Source organism: Cygnus atratus, chromosome 2, assembly GCF_013377495.2.
Source record: "Cygnus atratus isolate AKBS03 ecotype Queensland, Australia chromosome 2, CAtr_DNAZoo_HiC_assembly, whole genome shotgun sequence".
NCBI lineage: Eukaryota > Metazoa > Chordata > Aves > Anseriformes > Anatidae > Cygnus > Cygnus atratus.
The window spans coordinates 152,397,892-152,413,141 of NC_066363.1; the positions used below are offsets into that span (position 1 = coordinate 152,397,892).

At 36.3% G+C, this 15,250-nt stretch overlaps 1 protein-coding gene across 1 annotated transcript in view; it reads left to right on the forward strand.

Annotated features, from left to right (window-relative positions):
• The window catches only part of PHF20L1 (PHD finger protein 20 like 1), a 58,008-nt gene extending 46,267 nt beyond the window's left edge, over nucleotides 1–11,741 (forward strand). Inside the window, 4 exon segments of the mRNA XM_050708568.1 lie at nucleotides 1,760–1,955; nucleotides 2,350–2,719; nucleotides 5,087–5,252; nucleotides 6,397–11,741. Of these exon segments, the coding sequence (XP_050564525.1) occupies nucleotides 1,760–1,955; nucleotides 2,350–2,719; nucleotides 5,087–5,252; nucleotides 6,397–6,539 (875 nt within the window). The 3' untranslated portion in view covers nucleotides 6,540–11,741.
• Nucleotides 11,742–15,250: the final 3,509 nt, after the last annotated feature.

The following is a 15,250-nucleotide window of genomic DNA, read 5'->3' on the forward strand; positions in this document are numbered from 1 at the left end:
AATATACTGTGGATGTCATTTCATATTAATTGTGATTTCATAGTCTGTCTTTGCCAAGAATAGTGTAAATAAAGATGGAATTGAATATGTAAAGTCTTTGCCAAAACCTAGCATTTATGTTAAACAATAGTGTACAAACGGCACATCTTGAATTTAAGATTATTAGGATAATTTTGAAACAGAAAAAAAATTGAGAACTCCATTTACTTATGAACTGAATATATTTGATTAGAAAGCTGTTGGTGTTAAATGGTTGTTTCCATAAGCCCCTTTTTCCTACTGGTTATTTGAAGGAAAACCATATGATTTAGAAAGTTTTTAATATTTGTCAACAGTTGATACAAATTCATGTATGTCTTCTAGTGATTTATCTAACAGTTAGATGTTTCAAGAGGGCCGTGAGACCACAACCCCAAATTTACTTCCATTCTGAATTTAGGAAGTTAAATCTAATGCCTGTATGTAGAGTTATAAAATAAGTTTTCTTTAATCATTTTGAGAAGCAAATTTAGAAATTAGAGCTGGACAGATGTGACTTCTTCCATTTGTCCCAATCTGAACCTTGATGACGATAGAAAGTCATGTCTGATAATTCCTTGTGTGGTGTACTCTTTGAGTAGTCGAGCCTTTTCTTATAAAAACAACTAATTTGTCTTGTGTTCTTTCCCTGCACTGTACTAGGTACTTCGTTATCCCCTGCTATACGGAGACTGTGTCCCTAATTTTTATCTTCTCTCCCTTCCTAACCATTACTTCTTTTCTTTCTATGTCAGGAGAAAAAGGTCATTCACAATGTCAGTATTTTAAAGTGTATTGGGATAATGGGCAGAAAGGAGATAGACAGGGTATTCTCCTGAAAGGTATGAAGGGCTTCCATCAACCCGTTCTTTGTTCTGTATATGATGATAGTCTGATAAGAAATTGAGTGTAAGATATTGCGATCTTAGTCAGTTTGTTTGTCTGGGTACCTCATTGTAAACAGTAATATTGGAATAAGTAGTATGTCTTTTTTTCATAATTAAGTTACTGTAGAAGCATTAGCTTAGTAGTTGTTAACGCCTGTTGGGTTAAATCTGTAGATGTTGCCATAGTGTGGGAGACTTAATGCCCGCTTACTTTGATATCCTGTCTAGTAGTGTCTGGTGAAAGACCCCTCAAAGGAGAGGGTAAGAACTCTGCTGTCAGATAGTTTTGAGATGTTTACTTCTCATGAAGGCTTTGAGATGTTTGCTTTTCATGAAGCCTTCTCCCAGCTTCTAATAAAATAGATACTGAATTCATTGTTAAAGCAAAATATTTGTTGGCTTTTCAAAAACAAAGTAGGTCTTTTGGACATAGCCATATAAAATCCAGTCTATAATATTTCTATCAGTATTGTAGTTACTTTTTAACTCTCGGAGCTTACTTAAACTGGAAAACTAAAATGTCAATTTAAACTGACTTTTTGCAGTTAGATTGACAATACTAAACTTTTTTTATATCCTGTACTCTAATTGCAAACTTAATTTTTCATTTCAAATGCCATTTACAGAGATTATGAGATTCCAGCTTTACTTTTGTTTTCAAAATGATGTGTTCCCTTTAAAGCCATGAAAACTAAGTTTTAAAATCTCAATAAAATAACAAGATACTGAATCATTCTCTCATGGATGTTAGGCGTTTAGGGGAGAGTAGAGCATATAATTATAACACTAGTTTTAAAAATACAATCGCACTGCGGCTTTAGATGGTCCTCAATTTGTTTATTGCTTACATGCAGGTCAGAGGTGGAGTGCCAAATATCTTTATGATAAAGACTGGCTAAACAACGGACACATGTGTGGATTATCATTTTTGAAAGAAAACTACTCTCATCTTAATGCCAAAAAGATTGTGTCAACCCATCACCTACTGGCAGATGTATATGGTGTAACAGAAATACTGCATGGACTACAGCTGAAGATTGGGATATTGAAGTAAGTATCAGTCCAGGGTCTATTCTCAATCTTTGTATATTCAGGGAACAGAAACTGCTGTTTCCACATGCATTATTCTGTCATCTTAAAAAAACATCTTCTGAAATACTTTAAATAGTTTCAGTGCAACATATAGAGTACCCTCAGCTTCAGCGGGAGTTAGGTGCTCAGAAGATCCACTATTATTGGTGTTTTTTTAATAGCTGACTTTGTGTTAAAGGGGCATTCTAGTTTTATCCTGAATTGATAAGTAACCTAGGAATATTCACTTACATGTTGGATAATGGTACTTATCAAAAGATGTGGTCTAGCAGAAGTGGATGCTTGATAGTACAGTGCTGTAGGAGGTAGTTCTATGTAACATGTTTTTGTTTTTTTCTCCCCTTTGTTGTAGAAATAAACATCACCCAGACCTTCATCTCTGGGCTTATTCAGGGATGCGAAAAGAACAGGAACAAATAACTCTTGGGGTAGAGAAAAAGATAGTGACTTTGCCAGATGCTGTTAATCTGACTGAAAGGACGTGTCACAGTCAAAACCATAAAGAGACACCTAGCTTACCCCAGAAGATGGAGGAAACATACATCACAAGTGAGCACAGTTACCAAAAACCACAGAGTTTTGGTCAAGACTGCAAAGCAGTCACTGACCCTATGAGCTCAGATGATGAAGATACAAGTAGTTTTGACGAAGACCAGGAATTTTGTTCAGAGAATAAAAACTGTTTACAGTATTCTTTTAAAGATGATGGCATGAATGAGCAGGTAAGTATCATTCTTCATCTGGGAAGTTTCTTAATTAGAAGAATATGTTCAATCTTATAAAGTTCAAGTACATAAAAGCATTTATCAAGTACGTCAGTAGAAATCACTAAGAGCAAAGTTGGATCACTGAAATAGTTTCAGGTAATTCAGGTAAATAATATGTATTTGGATTGGTGAAGGAAATGAAAAATATGGTTAAAGTATTGCCTATGCTAAAACTGTTTGTATTTGTTCCTTTCCAATGTTTCAAAGGGAAAAAAATATCCTATGCTTAACATGTGGGGTCTTGAAACAGAACTTCAGTGTTTTTTGAGAGGTGAGGAAAACAGGGCGAATTTCCTTTTTTTCTCTCAATTCTGTTTTCTATTTGTGTTTTTTAATTGTTGTTAAACTGAGGTTTGTAGTAGTGTTTTTTATTGTACTCTACTCTTTTTTTAATATCAATATCCTTTTAATATCAATACTAACTAGAATTCCGTGAATAATGATTTACAGATTAACTAAGCTAAAAGTTGTGTGCAACTTCTTTTGAGTCTTATATTTCATATTTCTTCTAATTAAATTTTTTCAGACTTCTAGTCAGGATTATATTCAGTAAACATCTCTTTCTTAGTTTTGCATTAAGTGTTTGAACCTATTACATTGTGGAAAAGGGCTGAAACTTTTTTAGATGATTCTGTGACTAATATGAGGCTAAGTTGGAAGAGACCTCCAAGATCACCGAGTCCAACCTCTGGCCTAACACTAACAAGTCCTCCACTAAACCATATCGCTAAGCTCTGTCTAAATGTCTTTTAAAGACCTCCAGGGATGGTGACTCAACCACTGCCCTGGACAGCCTATTCCAATGCCTCACAACCCTTTCAGTAAGGAAGTTCTTCCTAATATCCAACCTAAACCTCCCCTGGTACAACTTTTAGCCCATTCCCCCTCATCCCACAAGGGAAAAACAACATTCTTCTCTTGCAGGTGTACAAGAGAGTCTGAAAGTTGTCATAAAGGGAACATTTTGTATTTACATTGGAAATGTCCTATATAATGATTAGTGACATAATTTGAATAATGAAAGCACTAAAGAGGCAAACCTGATATCTTGCAAGGTGAAAGATTATATCTGGAAAGTGTTAGAGTTTAGAGGCTTTTATGACTTTCAAAAACTTATATTTGGTAAATAACTTCTTTAATGAATATTGTGAATATTAACAATATTTGTCCTCCAGGACTTGCTCACAAAGCTACCAGCTGAATGGTCTAAGTTTAATTTATTTGATTTTTTTGAGGGGTTAAGTCTTCAAAAGAAACAGTTAACTTTTGCTTAAGAAGTGACTAAAGATCTGTCAGTGACAAGGAAAGAACATGAACTGAACACTTCATCAAACCAGTGTATTAAAATGATAAAATTCACTCCTTGCTCTGACATTTGCCATGAGTGACATTTGTGACATCTGACATTTGTGAGCATATGTATCCAGAATTTTCCTTAAATTAAATCCCTAAAATAGAATTATCAATAGTGAAGTAACTTCATCGGATATGAAGTCATAATGGGTATAAAATTGAAACTGCAAATCCTGCTAATTAATAAAGATACTGAACACTTCAGTTAACGTGTTCAATCTGGTGCACTTACTTTGGTCATTTCCATTAGCTGAAACATGAGATACAGGAAGGTGAGGTGCCTGCGTGCCATCTCTGACTTGCAGTGAAGATATTCATTATTTCAAAGATGATCTTCAGATAGTATGTTGCATAAAATGGTTGTACAACTCTGGACGTTATTATCCCCGTAGCCATCACAAACATGTTTAATTCTGGCCAGAACCTGTGGTGGTAAGTTACAGGGGATTGCAGCAGTAGTAGGAAGCAATCTTCTGTTTTAATCTGCAGTTGAATGGCCAGATGACTAATGCAAAAATTACTTCTGACATCTTGGGTATTAGTGTATTTTAGGCAGTATTCCTTCATTCTCTGGCTAAATTTGAAACAAATCATAGGGTTTTTCGTATTTTTGGTGACGGTACACATATGCATTTCAGCACTTCATGAGTTGACTCATGATTTGTATTAACAGGGCACAGAAATGCAGTCTTTCTTACTGCATTAAACAAAGTGCTTGAGCTGGTAAACTTTACCTCCCCTCATTCCCCCAGTGCTATACGTGCTCATTTGTATAGAATTTGCATTTTGATTGGTTTAGTCTATTGACGTGTCATGGTACGTGGCTGTTGAGTATGCTTTTTGTCAAGTAAACAGAAGTACAGTTCTAAGACAGCATAGTGTATCGTGATTCAAGTGTCAAAATCAACACCAGAAATTAAACAGACACTCTTAAATGGCAATTTTTTTCTTTCTGTTGCACCTATGAAGAAGAATTCTGCTGAAGGAAACACTGTGTTTCTTTGTAATGAAAGAAAAGGCTCAGAGGAACAAGTGGACACGCATCTTCAATGGCAGCTAAATCTCCTTACCCATATAGAGAATGTACAGAACGAAGTCACCAGCAGAATGGACCTGATTGAAAAGGAAGTTGATGGTAACTGTATTTACAGATACTTATTAATACTAGTAACAGCTTCTTTCATAGTCTGTGTTGAAGGTGATATGAGAGGCTGAGGATTGGTTTTTTTTTTTTGAGTATTGTATTCAAACTTCAGCACCTAAAACTATAACTAGAGCTTGCACCCATGGTTCTTCAGGTCTCTTCCACAGGTTCTTACTGTCCATCAAAGTAGCTTAAGTGCTTGGGACCCCTGACAATTTAGCTCAAGTCTGTGATATTAGACTTTAGAAAGCTTCGATAACTTGTCTAGTCTTTGTTCAGATATGGATCATAAATTTGATGGAATTTTCTGCCACTGGAGGGCTTTTGACCTGATTTGTTCTAGTACTGGACAGTATTCAGGAAAAGTGTGTTCATTCTGCCTTCATCTTTGGTTTGCTATATTACCACGTAATTGGTTTCATTAAACTGGGCTTCATGGGAAAACATGCATGAGATTGTAGTATGGGTGTAAATATTACAGCACGTGAGTTTACTCACCAGTTGTAGAAACTTGGAAATGAGGGGAGTTTGTAGTCATAGGAGTCCTTAATTACCTCTTGACAAATAGTCATCTAACTCCTATTTGCGGTTTTACTTTCAGTATTTCTGCTCATACTAGGCAGTATTTCTAGAATTAGAGTTCATCTTTTCCCTTGTTTGTCTCTAGAAGCTTAAGAATGCTTTCAAAAACATTTGTTTGAAGACTGGAAAAGCTGTTCTGTAGTCTGGACCTTGCAACTAGGAACCTGTAAAAGTGACAGAAGTGAGCCTAGAATTTCTCTGATCCTTGTGTTAAGGATTGCATTTCCTGGTGCAGATCTGTCATAGATAGAAGGCTTTGAACTTTAAGTTTCTTTTGTGCGTGTGTAGACAGTAAGTTGTCAGCTAAGGGTATAATTTGCTCCCAAGTACCTTTTTATAATAACAATCAAATTAGAAGATATGTTTGGATTGTTCGAGTGAAACACTGAATTAGTGGTGATTTCCCTATTTTTTTCTGTAAAATAGAAATCACAGCCTCAGTATATTTTCCCTTCTTATTAAAGATAACATATGAAAGAAAAATTTAATTTTTATGAGAATTATTTATCAGAGACTCATTCTAACCAATTTCTTCTCTGTTTTACTTCTGTAGTTTTAGAAAGCTGGCTGGATTTCACTGGAGAACTGGAGCCACCAGATCCTCTGGCAAGATTGCCTCAGCTCAAGCGACGTATTAAACAGCTCTTAATTGACATGGGGAAAGTACAGCAAATAGCAACTCTTTGCTCTGTATGACAAAAGGAAGAATAAAGAAATGAAAATAGGTTCTCTACGGTGAATTTTCTTATTAGCCACAAGACTGACAGGAAGACAGCAAAAAGCTGAGCATTTATATAGTTCTTTGCTGATTACATTAATAGCCTGAAGCTTTAGAGAGAGGAGAGGAAATCTAGAGTAAGAAATTTGTTGTATCGAAAACCTGAATATTCAATGTCCAAACCTCAAAATGTAATATATTACATACTGAGAAATATTGATTTGATCGTAACGTGAAAAACAAGGAAACTTCTGCATACAAGAAAGCTGAACAAACACTCTGCGAAGAACAGTGCTACTATTTTGAAACCTTTGACAGAAAATTCTAAATTCAGTATTCAACTGACTAAAAGTTATTGAGAACTGTATTTTCAGTTAATTCCTCTTATCTTGCTAGTGAAAGATAGACACAGAGAGATCTGTATCCTCTCTACAAGAAAATTTATAGATTATTTCCTTCTCTCGTGAATGTTCAGGAAAATGAGCATACTAGCTTTGATTTTGAAAGAAACTACTTGTCATGGTCTCCTTTTTAAAGTATTTTTTTAAATAGAAATCCTTATTACAGCACCCTTAGGCTCCTTTCAAACATAAGTGGCAAATAGTGGTCAGATGTGCCAAAAAATATTTACAACCACTGGGATGAGATTTTTATTATGGCTTACATGAAGGTTTTTTTCAAAGTCCTACTTGGTGCCAGCAATCCACCCCAAATTGTATGTAGGTGGGTTTTTTGTTTTTATTTTTATTTTTTTTTAATGTTCTATGGCAGTATTCAGAGTTCAAAGTACCCTTTTTGTCCTGGATAGCTCTGTTCTGGTTTGTGCCCTCTAAAACTGTACCATCCTCAGCTGGGATGAGGAATGACAAGAGAAGCAAAACTGTCTGTGGCTGTGAATATACTAAACCACTAGGATAAATATCACAAGATACATTATACATTTTTTTTATAAAAATTTCCAGCTTCAGTGAATGAAACATCATGAAACCAAAGGCAACCTAGTTGCTCTGTTAGCTCTTGCTGGTTTTTGAGCCCAGGACTTTCCCTGTGCTTATAAGTTGCCGCTGTACCCAGTGCTACATACATACTTGTATGTGTATGTATATGTGTATAGATACACATGTACATATATACATACTATATACATTTATATCTACATGTCTAGTTTTATTACAATAGACTATAAGAACTGGTGGTTAACATGAAATGTTACCTTTTAACAAGCAGTTTCTAAAATTGAAAATAATGTATGTACAGGTTTTGAAATTTGTAAAATATGACTGTTAAAAGGAGGCTATTTAACTGATGACATTAAGATACTTGAACATTTTATGCCTCGCATCTGTTTATCAGTTCTAGTTATCTGTATAAATGCATTTTAGAACCGATAGACAGTAAACTTGAATTTACCTTTTGATAAGAGTACAAGCCACTGTACATTCAAAAATTATTTAAATTTGCAAACACACTGTTCTATATGTAAGGTACTGTATGTAAAACTGTTTATTAAAACTATTCTGCATACTCTACATTTTCCATTTTTCTTCCTGATCTACATACAAGTGTAAAATGTGATTACAATAATGTACAGACCATCAAAAATCAAAAAATTTTGGACTGCCTTTTGAGGATTCATAAAATTGAAAAATGTGCCAAAGATGGATTATCTGGGAAAGATTTTGCAACCTGCACATTGAACTTTCATGATAAAACCATAACTGAGAAAGTAGCATGGCTGGTTCATTGCTAAAACATACCTACCCTGACATCTCCTGTCAGTCTGTCATGTCTGAAGTAAGTTATCACTCTTGATGTCAAAAACAAAATGTAAGCCTGTGTTAACAGAGTGGTTGCTATTTAAAAAGTCTTGCCATGTCAAGCTTATAGGAGATATTACAGAGCTGTATGATAATGGAGTCAATTATAGCATCATGATCAGCAACTTCCTAATACAGAAAGAATACAGCAGCTGAGGAGCTGTTGACGTTTTTATAGCAACTGTTAATAAATAAAGTACTGTGTTATATAGTTGGATGCTTAAATTACTGCTTAAACCAATATGAGTAGCTGAGTGACCTACTTGCTTTTTGATATGTGAGACTTTTATATATTATTCACTTGCTGCATATCACTGAATGTGGTACTGTGTGTACTGTATAAGAGAAGTGTAAATCCCGGTGAATTACTTTGAAACAAAGTGGAGTGTATTTAGCTAATTTATACAGCATACACTGTAGCAATATTATGCAATGTGTGTGCATGTGTGTGATGTAATATAACTGTAAATGTTACTGAAGGTGGAGGTGTGCGGAGAGATTCCAGGCGGGAGGAAGGGAAGTGCGGGGATGGAGGAATTTTCTGAAAAGGACATCATGAGGTCAGAGTTGAAGTTGCCCTTGTAGCTACTTGTGTTTGCAGCAGTCTCTAAATTTACATGAGTACGTAACCTTATCCCTCAGGATCCTACCTTTTTCAGGATGGACTGTGCTTACAAAAACAAGTAATCTGTTTAATATTTTTTTTTTTATCTTCATTTCTTGTGTAGTCAATCATTATAAATAGAGAAAAAATCTTGCAAGCATTCATATCTTGTAAAAAAAAAAAATATAGTTTCCTTAAGGACAGTGTTATGATACATTCATTGTGTGTTGCCTGAATGCTTCACAAACTTGTCTTGGTTTGCTTTCTCAAATTGTGACGTCAGTCTGTGACACATGTATGTTAGTTTTGGCCCCAGTTTCTCAAATACTCAGATGTATGGGATGCTTTTGAAGTTTTTTTTTTTGAACACTTACAAATCAAGTGCCATAAAAGTCTAAGTGTTTTGCAGAGTGTAGCCTACAGTTGATTGCTTTGCTCGTGTGCCAGTCAAACCTGATGTGATCTGGTTGATACCAGTAAGTCTTCTAGTTGACATCAGGGGAATCTTTTTTTTTTTTCTCTCTAGGCATCATTTTCCATCTGTCTTCCTGCTTCCTCAATAAATAATCCAGGGATCTATACACAGTCTCTTAGCAACATCACTTACCTGGATATGAATTGCAGTTTCTTGTGCTGTATGGCAAAGGAGGCTGTCTTCGAGGAGGGAATAATAGTATGTGGTGCTGTAATGACAGTTTTTGATGCTTGTGCTCAGAAAAGTAAAACAAATGTAAGTTTTCAGCCTTCTTTTAACTTACAAGATTTTAAGTAATAAACAAAAGAAATGCCATTGGACTTCTTGTGATTCCACAGGGCTAAATGGCAAATTTGTGGAGCCTTTAAATGCCTAGCTTTTTGTCTGGATTTCATCCACACTGTTTTTTCTTATGGAGAGTATCAGGAATGAGTTGCTTCAAACCCTTCTTCCTGTGCCCATAACATAGCCATCCACATCAGAAATCTTGTGTTTTCAGTTGCAGTGGTGGCAGCAGGACATCAGTATTACAGTCATAAAGGAAACAGTTTTGGTGGTGTTATCAGATAATGTATATGAGGGGTTGCCTATGTTTCAGTTATAAAATGAGAGTTGCTTCAAATTGTAGGGCAGGGAATGGGTTGGAAGACACTTCCTACTAACTCTGTTCTTGGGTAGCTGTAGGGAGGTAATGCCCATATTTTGGATATTCTGGCCTTAGATGCATAGATCTTTGTTCAAGTATAGAGTAATTTACAGCCACAGAAGTCCATAATCATATTTAGAAGATGAGTTTTGGTTTCCTGATGGTTTTCTTTGCTGCCTTGTGAAGAATTGAAGCTGTTCTTCCATGGGTGCAGTCCTCTTGTAGAGCTGACATCCTCCCATCTCTTCACCTGATATCTAAGTTTCTACATGTGCTCCTTATCTGTTTTCCACCTTGCATCTGACTCTCCTCTTGTTCTTCAGTTTTCTGCACTCTGCCCTGTTTTGTGATGCCAGGAGGGTTTCAATCTTGTCCATTTTTATTTTCTGGCTGCTGGGGGAAGCGGTTCTAGGGAAAGGTCTCCTCTGCTCTTCTCTCTTACGTCTTAAGTGTCCTACAAGCTGTGTATGGTCGGATTGTCTGTACCGTGACAAAATCTTCAGATGGTTTTGCTGCCTTCCTCTAGTACACATCTTCTGATCACGTGCAAATGTTGATCTCCTCCTGCTCCCATCTGGCTTCTAGATTATCTGGGCTCAAATGAATTCTACAAAAACAAAACAAAACAACCAAACAAAAAACTTACACTCTAGCTCCTTGCCAAGATGGAGGTTTTCATGTACAGGAGTCACTTGGGCTTTGCTGTGAAATTACAAAATGCTTGCAAAACAGAATATTTTTCCTCTGTATTTGAAGGAAAACTGCAAATATTTTTTTTCACTGAGACTTTAAAAGACAGAAAACAGATCCTGCACTGAGATAACCAGAGCATGATGTTAAAATCAGCCACAAAATCAGAGATGAGAAGCACTGCAACCAGGAGCTTCGTAACAAGAAGTGGGCAGCCCATCCATCTTGAGATCCTCGCCTTATTACCGTCTCTCCGGAGGTGCTGATGTGTGAAGGGGGTCCTGCAATTATGCCCTTCATTGTGAATGGGAATCACCTTTGCCACGTCAGTTTAACAGACTGGAACCTTGTGTTTTCTCTCTACTGCTTACAAATGTTGCAGTCTGTCAGCCTTAATTTCACAGTGCTTATTAAAATCAGAGGCTCTAATCCATTGCTATCTTTGCATTCAATTCGCTGCTACTATTCTTCCATTTTACTGAGACTATGTGGCTATAGGTGATCACTTTACAATTTTTTTGAAATACTTCAGTAATGATTTTTATTATACCGTGTTGTGTCCTGGGCGCCGGTTATAGGGATCTGTCTTTAGCAATAACTATTATACACTATGTGTATATCTGTTTATATATGGAAAATAAATACGGAGCATGTAACGACTGTGAAAATAACCTGCACAAAGAGCAGAGTGAGCACTTGGCGGCCATTCTGCACCAGCCTGAACAACTCAAATGAAAAATTGGAGACCGTGTGGAGAAAATGAACTAGCATGAAAAATTATTCAGGAGTGGATTTCCCTTTACGTGCACATGGGGCTGTGTGTAAGCTGTAGACGAGCCAGCCTTGAGTAACTGAAGCCAGTTCAATTGCTGTTTGCTCAAGCAGCAGCTTCCTCTTCTGTAGAACTGGCGAGAGCCACTGTGTTCAGCTGTAGCCCTGTGCGTCAGTGTATTGTCACTAACCACGCCGAGAGAGGCAGCAGTGCACTAGGATGACATCTTCTACGAGCGACGCAAAGTAATTTCTTCTGTGATTTGTCTTTTTATAATAGCAATAATGTTGACTGCATTCTAATACAATAAAGGTCTCTTGAGATTGTGTGCCTGGGCTTCCATTCAGTGGACTTTAGTCTTAGTGAGTTGGTGAGCATTTGCGTATGTTTTAAAGCAGTAGGGAATCTTCACTCATGTGTTTAGCCTGTAGTCAATAAACTACATACAGTGATGGATGCTCTTTTATTCGTGTACATCTCAAAACCTTAGGGGATCTTCAGTTGTATTTTAGTCTGTAGCTGAATTATGTAACCAATAAATTATTTGCAGTAACAAATGCTCTCCTACTGTGCAACCAAGTAATTAGAAGACTTTTCTGTTCCTGAGCTGCTCTGGTGTTTTAACAATTCCAAGTGTTGAGTTTTGCAATGCACTCGGTTCTTAAAAGGGTCTTTTAACAACTTATTCACAGTGATGGTGTCTCTTTGTGGGCTGATGTCTGCCTTCTAAGAGCGTTTTTATAGTTTTGTGTCTCTGTGTGATGTCATTACAAAATAACTTCAGTTTATTTTAATGATTTCTTGTATTTTAATATTGTCTATAAATGGTTGTTCAGGATTGTACTGTAGTAGGAAACGAGCAAGCAATGCTGAGAATATTCCTGTCCTAACCATCTTGTGGACTTGGGCATAAATGAAATCAGGCAGTATTTAAACAAGTCATTGATACACAGAAATAGTTTAGTTGTTCACATAGCAAAAATTGCTATGATTTTGAACATCTTAAAAAAAAAAAAAAAAAGTTAATCTAATACAGAAGATCTTTCCTTTGTTACTGAAGACAACATCTCAAAACGGTCTCTTAAATTTAAAAGATATGTGGCCAAATTCAGATCTTGGAGTAATATCTGAAACACTTTTTTCTAGCCCTGAGTTAGATCGAAGATCTAGCTATCCAGTATCTTATGTTAGGCAGAAGCCTAATGTTGAGCATCCAGAGAAATATATTGACGATAAAGGTTACATACAAATTGGTCTTTCCCTTAATGTAACTTTCAGTTCTAGAAAACAAATGTTTCCTCAGACAAAATCTTTATGAGGATTTATCAGTTTTGTCGGTTGCTCACAGATCATTTCTCTATGAGTTTGTTTAATCCATCATTTTTCAGTAATTTCTATCTTTTTAGACCACTACCACCCTCAGCTGACATAATGAATTCCACAGGTTTCTTGTGTGGCAGGAGGACTTAAAAAGAAAATTCAAGGAGAAATCCGACTTCGTTGACCTAGACTTTTGTGTTCAGTTCAAAGAAGGTTAAGTATTGCATTGTCAAAAAGACCACAAATAACTTTGGCCTACCAACACCAGAAATTCAGCACCTTGTCGATGTCCTTGTGTGACGAAGGATGTCTACTCTCACATTGATTAGTTTGCATTTGCCAGATACTGAATCTATGAAGCATGCAGACCCATCCATCACTCCACTGCTGACTGCAGACCTGAGTTCTGCTCGGGGGTTCAAAACAGTCTGCGTTTCTGATGCTATAAGATTAAAATAAACATTTTTGTACCTTCTATTGCCAAGGTTAGTCATGTTAGACATATAGTGGAAAGTTGTGCTGTATCCTGTTAGCTACGTAAGAAAATATGTAAGATTTGTTTCTTACATATGAATATGTAAGAAAAAAAAAGCCATTTCATCTATCCTATGAATGGTTTGTTTCTGGAGAGGTAAAAGTAAATTCAAGTTTTGTTAAGTGGGTTTCTTTAGGTTCTTCTGTCACCAAAGGCACTTTGCCAACTGGTGAATGATAATACAATAAATAAATAAATAAAATTGAGAAGTCCTCTGCCTACTTTTCTGACTTAGCCTACTTTAGTGTTCTGGTACTTCCCCATCATTTTTTCAATCTGAAGAACATGTGTATGCTCTTCATCTTTTAATTTTGTTGTTTTGTCACATTTGTCCTCTTTTGAGAATTAAATTAGAGATAACAAGTGCTTCACAGATCTACTTATTGCTGTCTGTGCCAAAATCATGTGAAGAAGCTGGGAAAGGGTCCCATGCTTGAGAAGAAACGTTCTGAATGCGAAACTTATTGTGCTCACAAAGGAGAGCTAAGCTGCTAAGGAATAGCATGAGTCTATGACTTTGCATGGTTTTCTTAAAATGGGGGAGAGGATGGGCCAGTATTGGATTCCTATTTAAAACAGAAAAGCAGTTATTTAAAAATAAATGAAATACATGATATGGGCATAACCTGACAAAGCTTACAGTTCTTAAAATTTTTACTTCCAACTTGCTGCCATGTTCAGGAGACTTCCTTAAGCTCTTTCATTAATATAAGGTTTTTTAGGCTCAAGCTTTATTTGTATGAAAGCAACTTTTCTGTGGATATAGATGTTTATGTACACCCATAGAGGTAGCACTTACCCTTGGGCTGTCTGCTATGCAATCGTGGCACTTACACAAATCTGTGCATTTTTTCTGCTAAGAAAGTAAATGCAAAACAGGAACACTGCGTAAATGGTCTGCTTCTCCCTTCAGGTCTGAGATTTCAACAGAATGTGTCATCACGCTGACGTTTTTTCTTTCTCCCAATCAATTATAATCTTGATTGAGTTGCTTTTCGATAGTTTATACAACAAATAAAACCTTCATTTACAGCACTAAAGCAATGATTTTGAAGACAAACTACTTTTAAGGCCATATTGGCTGCAGGGACATTTTCCACTTGCTTCTTTGCTTACCGTCAGTGATGAGCTAATTTGAGATATTTTTCCATCTTTTCCCAGGTGCTAAAAATAGAGCTCAATGCCGTTGTCCCTTTACTGAAGGGAATGTTATGCACTGAGCATTTTCTTAATTTGTCTCACCAGATCATGTCTTTTTTTTTTTTCTCTAATGAATGTGGATTGCATATATTGTTCTGTAAACTACCCTTTTTTTTTCTTTTTTTTTTTTTTCTTTTTTTTTGGATCCATGGGCTATTGCATCCCACTGAACTTGCATGTACCAAAATGCCCATTGTGGCGTGATGCACATCTAGAAGTGGTTTAAGTGATACAGATTGCCAGCACTCTCTCCCACTTGGCTTTTGAAGAGACTTTTAAGACCTGGCTGCTCTTCCCACTTGCATAGTTCAGAGGTTGTTTTCTGAGTGTTTTTGAAGGAAATAAAAGCAGTCTTGGGAATCAACAGTATGCAGATACTGTAGATTTGTGCTTCTTTCTGTTAATAACAGTCCTTTGAGACCTCCTTGGTTTCCTGTCTGCCTTATTCCATTATAACTACTAATGACCTTTGGTAGTCAGCAAGGGAGGAGGAGGAAAGTGAACATTTACCATAAAAAGCCTCTCTCTCCCCATTTGCTGTGCAAGGATTGCCTGAAAGCAATTGCCTGGATAACAGTTTTGGACTAACTTTAGGAAATGGATTAAATAAATGTATTGCTCCCCCTCTGC